The sequence below is a fragment of the Cucumis sativus genome, chromosome 5, assembly GCF_000004075.3.
Source record: "Cucumis sativus cultivar 9930 chromosome 5, Cucumber_9930_V3, whole genome shotgun sequence".
NCBI lineage: Eukaryota > Viridiplantae > Streptophyta > Magnoliopsida > Cucurbitales > Cucurbitaceae > Cucumis > Cucumis sativus.
Genome location: NC_026659.2, coordinates 13031398 through 13054299, shown reverse-complemented (window position 1 = coordinate 13054299; position 22902 = coordinate 13031398). Strand labels below are relative to the sequence as shown.

General features: G+C 29.9%; 2 protein-coding genes across 2 annotated transcripts; one reads left to right on the top strand and one right to left on the bottom strand.

Moving 5' to 3' along the window:
- The first annotated feature begins 6748 nt into the window (after positions 1–6748).
- Positions 6749–10877, top strand: LOC101203644 (NADPH-dependent pterin aldehyde reductase). The gene is made up of 5 exons (XM_004142287.3): positions 6749–7064; positions 7182–7251; positions 8714–8907; positions 9306–9478; positions 10575–10877. The coding sequence occupies exons 1-5, from the start codon at positions 6801–6803 to the stop codon at positions 10669–10671; spliced, it is 798 nt and encodes a 265-aa protein (XP_004142335.3). The 5' UTR covers positions 6749–6800; the 3' UTR covers positions 10672–10877.
- An 8164-nt stretch (positions 10878–19041) lies between these two features.
- On the bottom strand, positions 19042–22445 carry LOC101203150 (cytochrome P450 CYP736A12). Its single transcript, XM_004142285.3, has 2 exons — positions 21420–22445; positions 19042–19763 (listed from the first exon to the last, which is right to left on the bottom strand). The coding sequence occupies exons 1-2, from the start codon at positions 22296–22298 to the stop codon at positions 19149–19151; spliced, it is 1494 nt and encodes a 497-aa protein (XP_004142333.2). The 5' UTR covers positions 22299–22445; the 3' UTR covers positions 19042–19148.
- Between the last annotated feature and the right edge of the window lie 457 nt (positions 22446–22902).

The following is a 22902-nucleotide window of genomic DNA, read 5'->3' as shown; positions in this document are numbered from 1 at the left end:
CTCAAAGAAAATGTACTCTTTGATTTACCAACCGAGACAGGTATGTTGGGATGTCGTCCTTCTGACACTTCTATTAAATTCAACTTTAAACCAATAAATTTTGATGATCAAGTTCTAGTTGATAAAGATCAATGACATCAGCACCTTGTGGGTAATTAATTTACTTATCCATACTCGTCCTTATATTTTCTTTATTGTGAGTGTTGTCAGCCAATTTATGCATGCTCCCTATGAGGAACACATGAAAGTTGTCAACAGAATTTTGAGATACTTGAAAACAGCACATGGTAAGGGGTTGATGTTTAGAAAGATAAACAGAAAGACCATTGAGGCATACATAGGCTTGGACTGGGCAGGATCTGTTGTTGATAGAAAGTCTACCTTTGTTTATTGTACCTTTGATTGGGGCAATCTTGTAACTTGGAGGAGTAAGAAGAAAAGGGTTTGTTGCTAGAAGCAGCGCTGAGGTCGAATATCGAGCCATGAGTTTGTGAATATGTGAGAAAATTTGGCTTAAGGAAGTCCTATCTGATCTTCATCAGGAATATGAGACACTATTGAATTTTTTCTGTGATAATAAAGCTGCTACTAGTATTGTTAACAACTCCTTTCAACATGACCAAACTAAACATGTTGAGATTGATCGATATTTCATTAAAGAAAGACTTGACAGTGGGAGCATATGCATTATGTACATCCTTTCGAGTCAACAGGTTGTTGATGTGTTCTTACCAAGGGGCTTCTCAAACTGAACTTCAACTTTTGTGTTAGCAAGTTGGACCTCATTGATATTTACGTCCCAACTTGAGGGGGAGTGTTAGAATTAGTGGGCTTAGCCCTTAGGGTATTTATGGAAAGATTATGGGAATATTTTTCCTAATTCCTAAATCTTTTCATTTTATTATTTCCTTGTGTATTCTATTAATTCTCTTTCATTGTACTTATTGTAAGTTCATTTAGAAAATAATAAGGACAAAATATCGTAGTTTTTCTCTTGGTATTCGAGTTTTCATGTAAATCGATGTGTGCTCTTTGTCTCTACTTTCAATAGTTACAATAATTTTCACTTTTTTCTGTTGTTAGAATATTACAAGCACTGTAAACAGTGTCCGTAGTGACTTTATATGGAAATAATAATTGAAAAGAGGAAGAGAAAAGGCTGCGAGGAAGCACTTTGATCTCAAGTGATTTTGTAGTGAAGTACTTCCTTTTTCTTTTCCTTTTCTTTCTTTTTCTTTTCTTTTCTTTTTTTTTATAAATTGAAGGTGAGGGATTTAAACTACACATACCTCACGTCCTTAGTACATATAGATGTTAGTAGAGTTAGTATACACCAATCTGTTACTTAAAAGTTCAAAGATTTGCGTTATGGTTTTCAACTATGTAGGATTGTTTTCACCCTGAAATATTCAGTATTGATTTCAATATGGATTTCATCAACAGAAGTCAAATCCCAAGAACAGACAATCACAAAATGGTGGGCAATGATATAATTGCTTTCTTCTGCTCTTGATCTTTTTTCCTCAAACTAACAACCTACCAATTTAATTGGGATGCAATTATTTTGGCTTAGGTGTTTACTTGTAAACTTCAAGTCAAATCTCTAACAATGAAATTGAAGGATTATTGAGTTCAGTTTTTTTTAATCTTACAGTGTTATATAAAGAAGGAGAAAGTCATTTGATTGTTACATAACAGAGGCATAGGTGGAGGAAGGAACTCAAAGCAAAGAAAATGAGTGTGATCATAGTAACTGGGTGCCATCTTTTAATGGACTCTTCTTTTTTCATTTCCTTTCGAGTAATATTGTTTTTTCTTTATATGTAATAAATTGTCAATTGATAGTATGTTTAGTTTACTATCTATTAATATTGATAGTGGAGTTTTCTACTATGATCATATGGTTTTTTATTCCTCAATTTGGAAAGTTTTACCACGTTTCCTTAACACCTTTTAGTTTTTAGGTTTATAAGAAAAAATTTATTTGGTCATTAAATCTTTTTAGTTCGTGAGTTTTTAAATTCAAATGTGGTAATAGAAAAGTGAATAAATGTGGTAATGGAAAAGTAAATAGATGTAATATATATATATATATATAATCTAAAGCCTAGAATCAGCTTTATATGGCCAAGCATTGAAATGGGGAACACAATTTTTATAATCCTAAAACTTCAACAAGGATGTATCAATTAAAACTAAATCATTCTAAGTCATTACCTAGTATTTATCTTAACCCTCAATTATTTATTGATAGAGGTATAAGGAAAAAATCACTTAAACGAATTGATACCATGCTGGTTAATGGGTTCAAAATGTTTCAGTTATAACGTGTAGCCGTTGAAGTTAGCCGATTCTTTATTTTCCTTCAATAGTTTTTATGATTGGGTTTGGATGTCAAATCAAATAGAAGTGATAAGATCCTCCCACTTATTGAGTCACTTTTCAATCCTCATAATTTCTACAAAAATTTGGTTTTCTTTTTTCAAAGGTCACCCTGTCAATGGTCTTATATAGATATAACTCAATTATTGAGTTGAGAGTCAGAAAAAATGGCTGGTGATAATAATGCTATATGCTTTAAATGAGGCCTTTGTGTACACATGTGGTCAATATCATACAAAAAGAAAAAGAAAAAACTTATCTAAATTTGGATTTACTTCATGTCCTCCTTGTGTTTCCCTGAGGTTCTTTTGGATGTTTTCTCCTTTAATCTTCTAAGTTTGAGTTTTAAATTTTATTGATTTTTCACATTTCAAACAATATTTGTACTCTTTTGTTTAAGATTCAGTCTCTATTAAGTAATTGAAGTTTCAAAATGATTTTTTGACTTTATTGTAGAAGAGAAATTTGCAGTTCATCTTTTTTCTTTTTCAAACTAACTTTTTGTTTTTTTGTTTTTTTTTTTTTGTCCATTATTGCTATTTGTGATTGGATTTTCAGCTCATCTACGTTTATAAATGTGAATGAATTGACTCAAAATCAATTTACCTTTGGAAAAATAATCATTTGAGTGGATAGACCAAGACTTCTTTTCTAATAATAATAAAATCCCAAACAGAGATCACATTTCTTTGTAAAAAAAAAAGAAAAAGAAAAAGTATGAGTTAATAAAAGAAAAGTTACTAGTACAATAATGTTTATATAAGCTACCCTGCAACAAATTAAGCCTTTAATATCATTTTTTTAATATGGGGCAACCCATCTGTCTTCGTAAGGAATTTGGGTATCAACAAAAACTACACTCTTATGATATTAAATCTTAAGTAGGTGATCACTATGGATTGATTAATTCATGTCCTTCTAGCCCTCTGTTCTCTTTTTTATGTTCCCACTATCACAAGGACAACACACAATGGTTGACCCTTTCATTTTGATAATTAGAAAATGCAAGCATTTCTATAATTGGTGATTTAGAAGATTGAAATAGTTGCAAATATAATAATTAGATTCAAAATATTAGTATATAAAAGCGACAAGTATAACAAAATTTATCAATAATTAAATGTTATCCCTGCAGCCAACCAAAACATTAACAAACTTCCAGTTTGATCATTATTGATACAAAATTTCTTTTATGGCCAAGCACATACAAAACAAAACCAAAGACAGATAGTGCTTGAGTTTTGAGAGTAATTGTCTCTCAGGATAAAACATATCACCTTTATTCTAAGAGTAGCACCCCATCTAAAAGATCAATGAACAAAATTTTGTGGATCAACCAAACGTCAAGATTGTGGATAATGAAAAAGATGTGTTTTTTTCAACCAAATAGAAAAAGACCTTATTTATAGACTTATTCATGGTCATTCGAAAAGTTATGTTTTTTTTCTATAATTTAGTTATTAATTTTTATGAAATGACGCATCCACTCATGATGCATGCATTCATGAAGAAACACAAACAATAACCATTTATTCCAACAATCTCCCTCCATAAATGGTAAATGGACAAATGGAAGAAAATAAGCATTCATTATTTTTCAACAGAGAATTAGCATGAGGATAACACTACAAGGAATCGAAGTTTTGCCAACACAGAAAATGGCGTTAGGATAACGAGCATCGTAAGAAAGAGTTTTTGCCAATGCGGTGAGAAAGGTGTTGGCCTTGGTTTCAATGTCGTTGTGTATTAGTGTATGAATATGTATATTGTAAATTGTATGTATGTTTGTATATTGTATTTTGTAAATTGTAAATTGTAGATTGTGTATTGTATGTGTAGATTGTATACATGTTTGTTATATTGTATGTATGTTTGTTATTAAATATGTTGTATGAATAAGTTAAATTAAATAGAAATTGAAATTGTTATTGTATGTATGTTTATGTTAGATTGTAAATTAAAATTGTATATTGTATGTATGTTTATGTTGGAATTTATGTTCTAAAACTCGTAGTTTGTAAGCATATCTTATTCAATAAATTTGTTATTGATACTATAATCTCAAAGTCAATAAATTAAGGACCCGAGGCTATTATTAAGTAAAATTAAACTTTATATAGAGACATAAATATGGATCAAGTTCAAGTATATAGCCTAAATAGTCTATAGTATACGAATACGGTTGGACACCTTATTCTGGGGACACTATGGATATGAACCGCTTTGTAGTTAGTACAAACGATGTGATCTTGAATTGAGGACATCCTATGTAAAGAGTTTACATAAGACTGGAACCATGAAATAGTCGCTTTTAGGTTATAACATCATTGAGTTTAATAAAACTGACTATTTCGTTTATAGATATCCAATATAACTTAATTTTAATCTTGAGCTAACTATAAACTTCTTTTCACACGAAATTATCCTTAGATCTGCATAGGTGAGGGCAGCTCAATGGCGTTGGCCTAATAAGCCTTCCATTTCAGGGATAAGATTAGGTGGATAATTAGGGACATAGGGTGCAAGACGAAATTCACTCTTACTCTCTTTACGATTAGTAGATAAGTTGTACCCTTAAGGACTGAATCTAAGTCTTTAACAAGGAGCCTCACCCTCTTGGCCCAAGAGGGATTCAGTTTAAAGGTTAGACCTAAAACTAATTGATCATTAATAGTGGATCAGTGGGACTTAAGGAGCAAGATGTAGTCTCGGAGGTAAAACGATACTTTGACCCAATTAAGATTACGAATAACCTATGAAGGATTAACTTACTTATCATCGTTATATCACATGGAAACAAATATATCTATATTAAAGGGAGTGCAACTACAAGACTTTAGAGAAATGACCCGTTAGTTAATGAAAGTTGATTAACTCTATCTAAAGAGTTTAGCCAGTTAATCTCATATCGTTAATTGGAGTCCATGATCTGTAGGCCATTAGGTTCCCCGCTAGCTCACAAGGAATCAACTTAGAACATTACGATAAAATAATTCAAATTGTTTGAACTAGGTAAAGAGAGAGAAAGGGGCAAATATATTTGATATAGTCTTCAGTTATAAGCTTAAGAAAGAGCTTTATGTTTAAATGTGATTTAAATATTAAAAATATGAATACAAATTCATATTTAGAAGCTCGGAATTAATGGAAGTGGTCAAAGATGTGAAAAGTTAAGATTTTGACTTTTGACTTTAAGAAGTTAAACTTTCACGAACTTTATATTAAAATATGATTTGAATTTTGGAGAAATGAATGCGGATTCATGTTCGGAAGATCAAAATTAGTCAAGATAGACAAAATGGTAAAAAGTCAAAATGTTGACTAGACTTGAAAAAGTCAAACTTTGAATTTGATTTAAATATTAAATTACCATATTGTTATTATAATAATTTAAATAATAACACTTGTTGAGATTTGACAAACTTACCACTTTCATATGATATGCAATTGGCTTATGCATGCAAGACACGTACCCGACTAATAGTTAGTGAAACGCTAATTGGTGAGATAGGGAAACTCTTGCATGTAGTTTGCTGGTAAAGAGGTTTTTTTTTTTTTTTTTGCAAAGGTGAAAGGTCTCTTTGTTTTTAAAATTTGTGAGATTTCATTTTTGTAATTAAAAATTACAAAATAAACGAAGAATTCATCTTTTTTACTCTCAACAAAGATCTAAAAGTTATGTTCTTACTAAAAAATTCCATCTCTCTCCCTAATTCTTTTATCGAACAGATTCCACAACCCCGTTCTAAGTTTGGAGAATAGCAGGTCTAGTGGTAGTTCCGACTTCAAGTTCGTAAGGAGAGTACAAAGTGTTCTCGAGGAGATTACAAAAATAGAAAAGCATCAAAGGTGAGTTTTTCTATTAACTCTATCTTTGTTTGAAATAGGGTTGTAATGCATGCTAATTACTAAATTCTCAAAACTAAACTGGCAACCTAAGATTCGAAGAAAAACACTTGAAAACCCTTTATAACAGAAAAGGAAAGCATCATGAGAGTAAACTTATCGTAACTATCATAAGGCACGTAGTCCATAGCCAATTTGCAATCCGTCGGAAACCCTTGAATACAGTAAAAAAAAACAGCAAGAGGAATAATGTAGAAAAGGAAATCGGAGAGAGAGGAAAGTAGAAACACCAATAAATGTCAAATTTTGGCTCAGTTCTATAATGCATAAATGAGTTTGTCATAAATGAGTTTGTCTTTGTTGTGATGATAACATTGCTAATATATATATATATATATATATATATATAAATAAAGTAATTAATAAAAAGAAATATAGTGTTTATGAATAGACCCCAGAAGAAAAAGACGAGAAGGAGTGTATGATGTTCAAAAAGACAAAGTATAGTTTTTGTGTGGAGGTGGTGAACCCAAAGACAAGAGTATGTTTAACTGTTATATTATATCTTTCTTATGGATATCGTGAGTTTGGAATTAAAAAGAAAAAGGAAAATGATGGAAGAAGAAGGTAGGAAGGAAGAAGATGGTAAGAGTACTTCACTTGTAGTTTTGATAACTGGAGTGAGCAGAGGGTTAGGACGAGGTTTGGCTTTAGAATTGGCAAAGCTTGGCCATACCATTGTTGGTTGTTCTCGTAATCATAACACTCTTCATTCTCTTCAAACACAGCTCTCTTCTATCTCCACTAAACAACACTTGCTCCTCAACCTTGATGTGGTAAATTATTTCTTCCATCCTTTCTTTTCACTATTATTAATTAATTATTATTATTACTACACACACATACATAACATATATATGTAATTTCAAATAAATTATTTTGGTTTTCTGTAGACTTCAAATAGTGGTGTGGAAGATCTACTTCAAGCTGTCCTTCAAACAAATCTCATTCCTGATATCCTTGGTATACGTTTCAATATTCACCTTTGGGTAAAAGAGAACAAAAGAAAACAAAAGAAAAACAGATTTCATAGACAACATAATATAAGTTCTCTATCATCTATAATATCTAACATTTTGTTTCTCCTCTTTGATGATCATGATAGGTAAATTTGATATTAAATACTTCAATGAACTTTTTTAGCCCATCATTTTAGCATCATACCCGATAGATTATAAAAACATATCCACTAATATTTTATAAAAAAATATATGTTTATATCTCTTCCATGTATATATATATATAAAGTTATAAAAAATAAACAAAAATATTTACAAACTATAACAAAATTAATTTTAGATTCTATCGTGATAGAAACCGATAAATTTCTATTCAATATCGATGTCTATTATAGACAGAATGGGAAATTTTTGTTATATTTTGTCAAATTTATCCTTTTCTATATATCTAGCGAAAATAAAGAAAATATATATAAAAAAACACACACACATATTTTATTCTAACTAATATCCAGAATTTTTTATAAAATTTTATATATCTAAACTTTTTTGTAAAATAAAAAATTAGGATATCAAATCTAACTTTTTAAGTAGTTGAGTTCAACATTTTTTTCTATATAGTATCTCATTTCCATTTTTTGTTAGTTTTAGTTTTAATTTTGTTAACTTACCCTCTAAGTTTTATATGAAGTTTTTGTACCTTAATTTCAAAGATCATTGCAAATTTTTGCGTTTTCTAGAATTATAACAATTTTATTGTTTAACGTATTCTACGGCCTTTTCAAATCTTTTTTTATGATTTAACGTGAATTTGATTATTTTTTAACTTCTATGTGATGAGTTTTAGATTGAATAGTCTTTTAACTACTTTTTATTTTCAACATTATTAAACACACGTATTTCAAATTAGATATAACAAATATATCTTCTGCACATCGTAGGATCCTAATGTCCACTCTCAAAATGTCAAGATATATAGAGTTTTTTTTGGAGTTGCGTTATTGGAACGGGTTCTCGTTTCTTATTTTTGGATTGAATGCTTGTTTGGACTTTATTGATGACTACGTTACTATATTAGATTTGGATAATTGAGTTTTATTTCAAAATCAATAAAAAAATGAAGTAATTAACTTGTATTATAAAAATTATAGATTATTTTTAACATGGGGGTTGTTTCTTTAGATTCCTCCCACTTGAATCAAATTCTACTTTTTGTTTTTGGACTGAATATAATGCATGCCCACTTGGGATTCATCATTTCTAATACCAATACCATATTTGGATGAACTACGTGTGTTATATCTCAAAACCAAATATTGGACAATAAAAGAAGGAGCATGTGTATGATTACATTATTGTGTAGGATAGCATCGACATTATAACCACTTTGAATCTGATCATTATTCATATGTTTTCTTTTATATATATATATATTTAATAATATGTATGAATATCTATCTGTTTAGTGAACAATGCTGCTATAGCGAATGAGAAGTCAAAGTTTTGGGAGATTCCACAAAAGGATTTTGATTCAGTGATTGATACAAATATCAAAGGAACAGCAAATGTACTACGTCATTTCATTCCTCCCATGATCGCAAGGGAGAAGAAAATTATTGTGAACATGTCTTCATTATGGGGAAGAATTGGAGCTCCTATGGTATGTACTACACTCTGATCTGTCTACACATTTTCTGGTAAATTTTATTTATCTGTACATCAGTACGAAATGCAGAAAAAGAAAAAAACTTCACAATATAATTCTACCGACTGGAAGAAAGAAATTCGTTAGAAAGTATTATAATCACACAAAAGTTCTCCTCTAATTCCAATGGTAAAGAGAGTATGCATAGACTATGGAAGAGATTGGAACAAAAGGTAATTTATTTCATAGTGTTTCAAGTCCATCCTCTGTTACTTTTTTTTAAACTACCATCCCTACTTATAAGTTCATAATAAACAACTAATTAAACTATTTCAATACTAAACAATATAAAATTGCAAACTCTACACTCTAAATATAAATTTTCTAACTCCAAATTTTATAACTTAATTCAGTTCTCATCGTATAGCGCATCAAAGTGGGGAATTGAGGGTTTGACGAAATCGATTGCAGAAGAGCTACCAAAGGGAATGGCTATTATTGCACTTCATCCTGGTACTGTAAACACTGACATGCTCCACATCGCCTTCGGTGATTTGGCTTCTAACTACCAAAATCCTCAACAATGGTAAATCTCTATCTTCACTTTCTTTCTTTCACCTCAAACCACAAATATAACTTTTGTGTACAAAATTAATACTAAACCAAAAAGAAGTTTACTTTTATTTGTTTCCTTTTTGTTTGCCGAGTTTAAATTCCTATTTGGTTCTCTCTCTATGTCAAGCAGTTAATTTAAAATAATTATGATACAAAACTTTTTAACTAATTTTAATAGAGATGAAAAAAAATATGATAGTGATAAAATCGATAAATGCTCCTAGTCCTAATTCGGGTCTCATCTACTTTTTTTCTATCTTTACCTTTACCTGAAAAATTAATTATAGGAGTGAGTATAAACATATATATTCAGTAAGAGACTCACTACTAGTCTCGTTGTCTGTTAAATTCTCATTATTGAGTTATTAATAAAAGGGTGATATGATCTCAAGTAAAATATGTATCACAATTTTGTGTACCACATTTTGAGTATTCCATTGTAAAACTATTCTTCTAAAGTTTTTGACTACTCACCCTCTTTTTCCGTTTCAAACTAAAAAATACAAAAGAAAACTTAACAATAGTTTACTTATTAAAAATGTTCCTGACTAATATGATTTGAAACCAAAAGGCTTAGGACTCCTTTTAAATGCTTGGTGTTTGATAACTTTCAAATGTAACACATTTCAATAATTAGGTTAGATTTTTAACGTCCAAGGATCTATATCAGACAATCTATTTAAAATTATAAAGAGATCGATTTACTATATGTATATTTGTAAAAGTTTAGAGATAAAAAATATAAAGATATAAATGTTGATGTTTAAAATTAAACTGAATTTGTAATTGAACTTCAAAAATTTCTAAGCCAAATTTGAAAAAACAAACTCTAAAAAAGAACACCTATTAATCTTCTCTTTAGTTGTTAAAAGAATATCCCTTTTTTCATGCAATTTAAACTATTTCTTATACAAATAACAAATGCATAAAACAAATAAATTATGGTTCATGAATAAACACAATCGAAAATTGGGTTACAAATTGAATCTTATTTATGTGTTTAAGCTCATTTTTTTTTTAAAAAAAATTTGATGCATTTACATATTTCATTTTATTGTTATTGTTAGGGCTTCCAAAGCAGCAAGAATGATTCTTAATCTTACTGCATTAGACAATGGAGCATCTCTCACAGTTGAAGATCCAGAGGCACTTTGCTCAGAGTAGTTTTCTCTTTATTCATTTTTAGAGCCTACTGAGATCTTCTCTAGTTTTTATATATAAAAATAAACTAATACACTTGGTTGGTCATTTGGTACTTAATGCATTAATGTAAAAGTTTGTATTAACTCGTTAAGTGTTTTGTAAAAGACAGGTGTGCAAATAAAAGAGATGAAATATGAGATTTTAAAAATAGGCGTTTGGAACTTCAATTCCTGATTTAGGTCTGTCATATATTGTTATATGTTATGTTTGCTAATTGATACTTCATATTTAGTAGTTTATTCTTTTATTTTTCCATCCAACTATACTTCAGGATTTCTACTTCTTTTATTTACTTTCATTATTATTTTTCGGTTCAGATTTGGTTTTGTTGGGATTTTGGCTGCTTTCTCCTTTATTCTGCTACTGCTTGGATATCGTGCTTCTTATTTCTTGGTTTAATCATACTATTTGTTGTGGTTTTTGGAGAAAAACAAAATGTGTTGCCCCCAGCGACTAACAAGATATATTACAGAATTATGGCTAAGTGAGGTGACTTGTACGCTTCAAATAGTTCAACATCACTATCCTTCTTTGAAGATAGGAGATGCTAGAGAATCAAGGATACTTGATTATATTATTGCAAGTGGATATTGATTAAGGGGAGTGATTCTATTGATGTGTTATGTCAATCATTTATGTACAATTTATGTTATGATGATTAAGTCAGTCCATATAGCATGTTGATTTATGCATAGTGTGCTGTACCACAAGTCATAATTATAAGACCCGTACCTGAGAAAGGCTGAAATTTTAACTACGTATCCTAAAGAAGGCGTTTTGAGCAGTCTACGCTAGAAGAAGTTGACAATTAAGTTAAGTAGGCGTTGAGGGCGATAAGGACTTAGCTTCTCGGTGTTTAAGTAATTCTATGCAATTAAGGTACTACGCGAAAAGAAAGACTTGCCAAAAAGTAGTTAAGGAAAGTTCCCAAAAATTTCTTAAATGTACTTAATGGGCCACATCTAGAGATTAAGCTAAGCATGACTAAGTTAAACCTTAAGCTTCACGTGCACCATTAAGAGTAGGAGCTAGCAAGTTAACAAGAGTTTAACGGTGACTAAGCTTATTTGAGAGTAGTATAAATAGGAGTTCTAGCCAAATTTTAGAGTATTATCACTTTGAAAAAGTTCAAAAGAATAATTGAAAGGCTAAAATGCTACCAAAGTAACTACACGAGAAGAAAAAGAAGAAGAGCATTTCGGGTTAAAGTCACCTAGTGTTGTGAGTGTTTCTTAAAAATGATTTACGTGATTTCAAGCTTTCTTTATAAAGAGTTTACTGATTTGAAATAATTATTTCAATATAAATGATTGCAAAGGAATTTCCATGAAAAGCTTATGTTATGTTTAAAGTTTGTTCTATATCTTTTCTACATTAAAAAATGGTGTTTAAAATGACTGCATTGTGTTAAGCTGTCTGAGCAACAAGGAATGAATCAAGATATTCCTTGATGTTTTTGATGAAAAGGACAACACTACTGTCTAAACGCGAGATAATAAGTCATGGCGTTGGAAATAATTCATGTTCTTGGATGAAGGGTTGTGAGAGACTAATGTGTATTTTGATGTTTATGTGAAATATTGAAAAGATGTGAATTGATATACATTTATGTCATTTGACATGTTTTATGAAAAGTTGTTTATGAAAGGTATTTTCGAAAAAAAAAATTTCTTACAACCTCACCAAGTCTTTTGACTTATGTTTTTAAGTTTTCTTTTCCAAACTTTAAGCGTTAAGCCAAGTAAGGAAGGAGTGAAGAGTTGTTTGACGAGAAAGCTGCCAGATGTTTTATTATATAGTTTAAGCGTTGAACTCAGCTAATTTGTATTGCATGTTGTAGAACGATTTGTTGAAATTAATAAAAGTGTTGGTTTGTCTTATCCTTCTTTATTAAGTTATTTTATCACCTAAAGTATTACTGTAATTTAAGAAAGAAGTGAGTATGCGATTAAGCAAAGCTTAAGGACCTTAAGCTGAGTGTCTTTGGCCTTTAAACACTTTAGAGATACTCAAGTCACACCGCGTCTCGCTTGACAAGCAAGGAGGTCTGTGGACGGGGTGTGACATCTTAGTATTAAAGCATGATTTTGAGAGATTTACAGTGGACTGTAATTCTTTGTATCTAAATATCGAGTTTGTCTATGAACTATGTTTGATACTCTCTAGAATGGAATAGTTTGGGTGTTAGTGTGTGGTGAGACACACTTTTTGTGATTTTTGAATCTGAAGTTTACGTATATATATATAAAAGTGAACATCTCTCATTTTTCAAATCTGGCTAACCAATATTTTAAGGGGATGCTGTCGAAATTTCTGGTTTTACGGTGAAAAAGTTGTTTTTGAAAGTGTTTTCATGTCACACTCTAGGTTATAAAGAAAAACCTAGAATGGGGTCTGACAAATTTGTGAGCAAAAACGAAAAATGTTCATGGACAGAGCGTGAGGCTCAGCTTGCGCGACCCGAACAACAAATAGATGGAGAAGACAACCGACTTGAGACAGATGGCGGACAGATGACAGTGGAAGACAAATGGCGGTGAGATCCTTGGTAGGCAGCTAGGTCACAGGGAGAAGAAGAAGATAGAGAGGAAGAAGATAGAGAGTGAGGGAAAGAGATACATGTGAATTGAGAAGTGTCTAAAATAATATTATTAATAATTATTATAATATATTATTATTATATTATAAATATTATTACTTTTATTTTTCTTTTCCTTTCTTTTCTTGTTCTATAAAAAAATATTTCTCTTCCTCACCGAACTTCAATAAAAGAACACCAAAAATTTTTAATCTTCATATAACCTCAAATTTTGGAGCATTACATATGTTATGATGCATGATATATTAATCATATGATAAAGGATGTTATTGTTGATATTCATGTCATATTATGATATGCTACATGTTATGGACTGTGGTAGTTTGTTAACTTTGTCTATTAGGGTTGTACCTACATGGGTGTTCCTCTGGATCACCACCTTTCACAGATTTATGACTGTGTGCATCGATCACTAGTCTGTCATATTATGTTTATGAGTTGTTCGACGGGATCACCACAGTTCGATATCATAGGTGTTCCTTCGAGTTCATCGACAGATGAAGGTGTTTCTTCGAGATCACTAGATTGTGTGTGTTCCATCAAGCACACGATAATTATAGCTTAGTATCATAGGTGTTCCTTCGGATTCACAGATAAATGATAGTGATCCTTGGGGATCACTAGATTGAGTGTGTTCCATATCGGACACACGATAGCTTTGGGTACCTTCTCACGGGATCCTAATGAGAAGTTAACAGACACCTAGCAAGACTAGTAGTGGGCCTCTTACTGGGTATATTTTATATACTCACTCTTTCTCTATGTTTAATATTTCAGGCAAAGGTAGAGGATTTGAAAAGCTGACGAGCAACAGAAAGAGCCCGTTACATGCCATATGAGGACATAGTTATGCTTCTACGTCTATATATCAGTTTTTTAGTATTTTATTATTAGACATTTTAAATTAAGTTTTTGTCCTATTTATTTATCTTTATTTTCATTTAAAGAATTGTCACAACCCATGGGTCACGTTTTCAAATTATCTTTATTGGTTTTGTCGATTTCATGACTTTGAACATTTATTTGATATTAATTTTATACAAATTTTAGGTTTTCTCTTGTCATGAAAGTGTATTTTGATATTTATGTTTTGAGTAATGGCCTTAGCTTAGCTTAAAAGTCCGGGTCATTACAATGGAGACTGCTTGACTTTCACAAAGAAGGAAACTCAAATTCCCTCCCTCTATCTTTTTTATTTATTTTCATTTAATTAAAAAAAGTAGCACTAATAATATATAGAAAATGATCGTATTGCCCCACAATTCTCAAGTCTTATTCTAAACTAAATTTGTTCCAATTTTCTTATTAAAACAATTCAACCTTAAAGAATTGACAATAACATTCAAACTTGTTTTTCACAACTTATGAAATATTAATATAACTAAAAGGAGAATGATGGCTTACACGAGAGAGATTCAATTTATACATTAGACCTAAAACCAATTGTTCAATAGTGGTTAAGTGGGACTTAAGGAGTAAGATGTAGTCTCAGAAGTAAAACAGTATTTTGACCCAGCCAAAGTTACAAACAACTAGGGAAAGATTAATTTACTGATCATGGTTATATTAGATGGACAAAAAAATTACCTATAGTGAGGAAAGTGCAACTATGAGACTTTAGTAGAATATTGACTCGTTAGTTAATGAATGTTGATTAGCTCGGTCTGAAAGGGGTTAACCAATTAATCTCGAATCATTGGAGCCCATGATCTATAGACTCATTAGGTTTCCCTACTAGCTCGTATGGAATTAACTTAGAACAATATGTTGTAATTCGAATTAGATAAAGCGAGAGAATCTAATGAATATATGTGATATAACCGTTGAATAAGTTTGAAATAGAGCTTTATCTTTAAATATTAAAAATATGAATATAGATTCATATTCGGAAGCCAAAATTGATGGAAATGGTCAAAGTTGTAAAAAGTTAAAATGTTGACTTTTGACTTTGAAAAGTCAAATATTGACTGATTTTATAATTAAATGTGATTTGAATTTTGGAAAACTGAATGCGAATTCATACTCGGGTGGTTGTAAATAGTCAAGATGGACAAAATGGTAAGAAATCAAAGTTGTCTCATATTTCATCACGAAAATTGTCATATTTATATGGTATGTTATAATTCTCACGAACATACGGTATTTTAAATGTATCAGACATTTGCAAGACCAGTGAATTTTTGAAACATGGTGTATTTTTCAACTTGGATATTGTGTAGATCCTAATTGAATATGAGATTTATTTGCCAGCCAAATCTTTTCTATTTGAATCTCTATCCATAATATCTCCAATTAATTATCCTAACACAACATTTATATCTAATAAATGTTTAAATATTTATTTAATAAAATTATATTATAATTCAACTTTTATCTTCGATAAATGTTTAAATATTTATTTTTTAAAATATATATTTAACTAACGGGAATTGTCAAAAATGATAAAATATTTATTTTTTAAAATATATATTTAACTAACGGGAATTGTCAAAAATGATAAAATGTACGAACTATTTATACTTTTGTGGTCTATTGTTATAGAGGGTAAATAGTTTGTAGTTTTTTATTATCGTTGAGAAAACACTCTCCACTAATCCATAATATCTATTTCTAGGATTTCAACAAAATATAGGTTTAATAAAATATCTTATTCATTTTTATTATTTTAATCTTGTATTAAATTAGTTATACCCATCTTTAATAAAATTTATTTAATTGTCTTTCAAAAATATCAAAATTTTTTATTAATAAACTTTTTATAAAATAGTAAATATTTGGTAGTTATATTAGATTCAGTTTCATTTTTCTAAAATATGAAAATAATTTTTTCAATCTATCTAAATGTTTTGACTAGTTTGAAAATTGTCAAATTTCTTAAATAAAATTCATACTCTTAGCAAAGTTTTTACTTTTCCCTATTTTTATAATTAAAGATTGTAGACAAAAGAGAAAATAAGATTTTCAAACGGTGATTTTGCAGAAAATGGCGAAAAAAACGTTTCCATTAAATTGTAGACAAAAGAGAAGGGAGTTAAGGTTTTCAAATCATGATTTTGTAGAAAATGGCGAATGATAGAGGCAGAGTTCTACGACGTTTTTTAAGGTCTGGAGTATACGCATCGCCACTAGTTTTCAACAGTTCTAACTATGTGGATGTATGTTTATGAGAGGTTGGCATTCTTCCTCATTGGAGATGAAACGGATGGAAAGATTTAGAAGCGAATTTAAGTCCTATTTGTAACAATTTATTATTCCATTTTATCGTTTTTTCGATTTTTGCCATTTCGTTAATTAAAATAAAGATTGGGACATTTTTAAATATAGAAAAATAATAAACTAAAATACTTACAAACTATAGCAAAATTTTGGATGCTTTCAATGATAGAAACTGATATACTTCTACCACTGTCTATCAATGTCCTTAATAGAAACATATCAATTGTCTATCAATGTTTATTATTGATAGTAAAGGGATAAAAGTCATTGGCAACGGAAGAATTAAAGAACCATTACTCAAATTAATTTGAGAATATTAAAATATCAATACATTGGCAAAATTTTAGAATCATAGTTCTAAATAAATTCTAAGCATGCTTTTAAAGATAAAATACGAGAACTTACTTTTGATGACGTCTCTAAATCTACAACGCAATCTCCAAATTGGGACACCACCCGTTGGAGACCTTTCTATCCTCCAGGATGAGATTGGTTTGTGGGAACCAATTGTGATGGAAAAAAGTTTAGAAATATTTGAGATAAACTCTTTTTGCATAAAGAAAAAGCCTTTGCTTTTTTCTTAATGAATGTGTCATAAAGAAAAATGTTTTCTTCTAGATATTTACAATCTATTATCAAATCTATTAATAACAATTAATCAATTAGTTAATAACTAATTAAATCATATTTAATTAATATTTCATTCAAATCTTATTTGAATGAATATTTTTCCAATATCTTATATATTTATATTAATATAATTAATTAAATCATATTTAATTAATATCTCTACAATATCTTATAAATTTAATTTAATTTAATTTAATTTAATTTAATTTAATTAAATGAACTAAATTATTAATTAATTCTTCAATTAATTAATAGCTAAATTAAATATAGTATATTTAACTTAAATTAAATTTGAATCATATTCAAATATAAGTTTCTTTCATAACCAATAATTTTAATATGAATCCAATTCACACTAATATTTGAACTTATTCAAATATTTTATCTCTCATAAATTAATTTTGAATCATATCCAAAATTAATTTTATAGTAAAGTTTCACAAACTTTATATTATAATGTATCATTATACATTAAACTAATTTCCTAAGTAAATTTGAACATTTCAAATTACAACCAATATAAATAAATCTCATTACTCTTTACAAGCTAGGAAGGGGATCTAATGGATCTACAGATCAGAAGCTACAACGATCTGAGATTAATTGACTAAACTCATTAACCACATTAATCAATATTTGTTAACTGTGTGTACACTTCACTAAAGACTCACAGCTGAACTCTTCTCACTATAGATATATTTATGTGTTCACGGATCAACCAATAACAGTAAGATAGCCCTTCAAGAGTGTTTGAAACACCAGCTGGGTTAATTTACCGTTTTACCCATAGGTTACCTCTAATCCTTAAATACTAGTGTTCCTCCAATGAACAACCTGTTTATGGTCCTACCAATAAACAGAAACCCCTCTCGTGCCATAGAGAGAGTAAGGCCCTTTGTTCAAGACCTGGAGACATCATTTAAGGGAACACTCATCTACTTACCCTAAAGTAGGGAATGAGTGAATTCCATCTTGTGTAATTATGTTTCCAGCTCCCCGCTCGATCTTGTCCTCAATTTGATAAGCTTATTGAGTTGGCGATCTGGCCACTGTCACCGGTACAAATCAAAGGACAATCCCTCGTGAACAAGAGTTCATAACACACTCAGGATTAAGACTAAATTACCTAGGTCATTCTAGTGAAATAGAAACTTAACTAGTTAACGAAGTTACATCTAGTGGTTACTGTTTTGTGGTCCGATCTTATGCAAACTCATTGCATAGGATACCCTCACTCGCATGTCAACTGCACAAACGCGTTGGATCATTGCGTTTGTATCAAATACAAAGTGAGTCGTATCAATAGTGTTACCAGGATAAGGTACTCAGTCTTATCTCTATACTATAGACCCTTTAAGCTGATCTTAAACATTGATCCTTGTATGTCTCTACATACTGTTCAAGACTCATTAAACAACTTAGAATATTAGTTTATTGGATTTGGGTTATTAAGACAAAACTAATAATTTAATCAATAACAATTATTACAATAATAACACTTTATTAATAATGATCAATGAATTATATTTACAATCTACGAGTTTTAGGATATAAATCTCAACAAATAGAATATTAAATTTTTCTTTAATTTGTCAACTTTGTCAATTTTAATGATTTCCAATAAAAAATTTCTATTTTTACAAAGTAAACTTCTTTTGCTATTTATATACATGCCTCTTTTATCATTTAAGGCAAAAATCCTAACAAGAATAAGTTGGAACAGCAAACAAAGAAGGTGGATTGCACCAAGCAAAATTAGTGGAGAAGAACATGATTTGTAAGTAAGTTGGTTTATGTTGTGTATTCTTTCTTTTCTATCTCAATCAAAATAGATTTTGTATTATGAAATAAAAAGTAATTTAATAATTATTTATAACACAAAGTCATATGAAATAGAATATGTCCTAATTTATTTAATATCACACAAAACATACATAAACATATATAAACTTTACCATATAGATCATAGTCTGGTGGATCATGCATTAACACTTCAAATCTTTAGACGATAAATAGGAGTAACCATAAGTTGTTGAGCTCTAGGACAAGTCAAACCAAATTCTTCTCTCACATCCAATTGGTTAGGCAAAATGTCATTAGGAAGTTCCCAATGAAAAGCATGCACAAGCTGAGCTAACAATAATCTAACCACAGTCAAACCCAAATGCATTCCAGGACAACCTCTTCTTCCAGACCCAAATGGGATCAATTCAAAGTCTTTTCCTTTCAAGTCAACCTCACTATCAATGAACCTTTCAGGAAAGAAGTTTTGTGGGTCATTCCAAATAGTCGGATCTTGTCCAATGGCCCATGCGTTCACTATTATTCTTGATTGTTTAGGAATATGGAGGCCATTGATTGTACAATCTTGAAGTGATTCATGAGGAACTAGTAATGGAACTGGTGGATGTAATCTTAGAATCTCTTTGATAACCATGTTCAAGTATTGTAAGTGTTCTAAATCTGATTCTAATACCATTCTTTGTAAACCAACAACTTTATCTAATTCTTGTTGCATTTTGTTCATTATATGTGGATGTCTAATGAGCTCAACTATTGCCCAATCAATGCTGGTGGCTGTTGTATCCATTGCTGTAATCACCATTTCCTGCCATTTGACTTCACTTCATTATATTATATAATTATACCACAAAAGTCCACGTGTTTTCACCTAACAAACGTACAAATTGATTTAAAATAATATGTTTGATTCACTAAGTCTCACTCGTTGATTAATTCATATATGATAATATAAACAATTTGTTTGTCCAACGTAAAATGAAAACAATCACAATTAATTATCTAAACATATAACATTATAATACGTATAAGTATACGTATAAGTAGGATTAACAAAAGAGGATGATAGAACCTGTTTTAGTTTCTAAACTTAAAAACGTCACATATATTTGATCTATTCTATATAAATTAAAAAAAGTGTAAAGGGAAGAAAAAAGTTGATGAGTACACGCGTTAGAGTATTTAATATATCGTGTATAATATCTTTTTATATTATCTTATTTAGTTTACTTTTATTTTCCATGTGTAAAAGTTCATTATATTCATCATGTGTTTTGTTAGACTTCTAACTTTACTTCAAACTTATTACTGACACAAATGAAAGATATACTCACTTGGTACAAAGAAAACTTTTATAACAAAAAAATTAATTCTCATTCAAAGTTTCTCTCGAGTTCTCTTACTTTCTTTCTTCCTCTCTTTGCTTACTTTGGTTAGAAACGAAGATCACACTTCCTATGACATAGAATCGTTGAAGCTCCAACCAAAAAGAATTTTTTAGAATTCTAATTATTCTAAGAGAAATTGTATCAAATGACAAAAATATTTAGAAAAAAACAGCACATGACACTTATTTTTTCATATTGCAAAATATGATAAAATTAGTAATATCGGCTATCAGACGGTAATCATAAGGATACTGACTTCTAAATTTGCTACTTTTGCAATTTAGAAAAGATAGTGACATGAGTTCTATTATCGTAAGGTATATTTTTGGACATAGTTTTTATCCTTATATCAATGAACTCTCTTGAATTTCTGACTGAACCTTAATAGATTTTAGGATATTTTAAATTTTTTTGTTGAGTTATTTATTTAGAAATTTAAATTTACATATTTATGCATATATTATCGTAAATACTTAAACAAACCTTGTAGTTCAACATAAAAATCTTCACATCCTCTATTTTCTCTTTTTTTCTTTGCTTTTCTCTCGTCTATCTCCTAAAATGTAGGTTTTAAGTAGAATTGTGAATTTTAGTATTTATAGAGTACAAAGAGTTTGCAAGCTCTATGACTAGAAAAACATAAACTTTATATATACATGCATTATTATATCATTACAATGTAACCTCCTACTTGACAACTTTTCCAAATTTAAGAATGATCATTTTTCTTGCTCTCCAAACACCCCTCATAAATTTATAGTTAAAACAATTGACATTAGGACTTTTAAGACTTCGATAAAGTACATGATATGTTTTTAAACTTCCAATTTCATGTGAAATATTATTAAATCTTTTTTAATCTTGAATTATGTGTAATAAGTGTAATATATACTTTATTTTAAAGAAAGTTATGGATCTGCTTCAAACCTGAATGAAAAGTTAAGATACGAGTACTACATCTATATTAAATTACACAATTGAACCTCCAAATAGATACAACATCCAGAATCGTGCGAGACTAGTAAAATCATTGAAATTATATACATATATATATGGACTTTGATGAGTGTACTTACCAGGATTAAGGCTTTGATGGTGGATCGATCGATCTTGTACTCATTATTTTGAGATCCCATTAAACCCAACAAAACATCAACAAAATCTTGATTCTTGTTTGCAATCTTAAACTGATCAAGATGTTCTTCAATAATCTTCTCTAAGAACCCATCAAACATGTTACAGAGATGTTTTGCTCTACCATTAATTCCTTGCAGATCAAACCAAGCAACACAAGGAATAAAATCACATAAATTAGGAGTCGCAACTAATTGTACTACCTCTTTTACAGCATCATGAAAACTCTTCTCATCCATTATCATTTCCTCTTCAACAAATTTCTTCCCAAAAACCATCAAACATGTCATGTCCCTAACAACACACAAAACCTTACTACTAAGATTCACTACAACTTGAGTTCTTGCAGCTTCCTTCAAATTCTCAACCAACAATCCCACCTCGTTACTTCGCATCGGTTCGAACGTAGTGACCTTTTGATTTGAAAGCAATTCATGCGTGCACATTTTTCGCATATTTCGCCAATAGGAACCATACTTGGAGAAGCCAAAATTCTTCTGGCCATAAAATAAGTAGTTGGAAGCATTTGTGTGAGGGCGGCTAGCAAAAACATGGTCATAAGTCTTGAGAAAGAGCTCGGCTGCATTAGGTGAAGAAACGATAATTGTGGGAATAATACCTAACTTGATGTGCATTATGGGGCCATATTTTTGAGAGAGTTTGTGAAGATCTCTGTGAGGAAGGTTTCCTAGCAAATGAAGGCTCCCAAAAATGGGAAATCCTTTTGGACCAGGAGGTAATTTTTTGTAGTTGATTCCGAGGATACAGAGAGGAATTAGGAGGGAAATAATAATCAGGATCCAAATCCAAAGCCATGCCATTTTAGAGTTGTTGAACTTTTTTATTGGTGAGTAAAATTGGGATTTTGGAATTAGAAATAACTGTGAGAGGATGGGGAATATATATTGATAAGAGTGATGATTAGAAGCATTTTTTTAAAGCACCTATCTAGCTCAAATGTTCCTCATCTCTCGGTCACAAACAAAAATATTTCACCCAACTTTTCTCTATTAAATTTGGAGACTGTTTTAGATAATTAGAGATTAAACATATATTAATTAATGTAACGTGGGATTGAAGTTTGGAGAATTTTCATTTTCTTGTGAAATTGATGAATGTGCAAAGGAAAATTTGAATAAATAACGTAGTTTTCAAAAATAATTATTACAATATTATAGATATTAAAATATTTATATAAATATTGTAGTTTTTTTTTTCTCTCCTAAGTCTTGGGTTCAACCAAAGACGTAGTCTTTTCTCTCTTCTATGTCTTGGTTCCACCAAGAACTTGTATTTTTTTTTTTTAATTTAAATTTTCATGTTTTCTTTCTTTTAAAATCATTTATTTTGTGAAAATTTATAATTGTATTTTTTATTATTAAAAATAATTTTTGTATCGTTTTTTTATAATGACCTATAATTGAT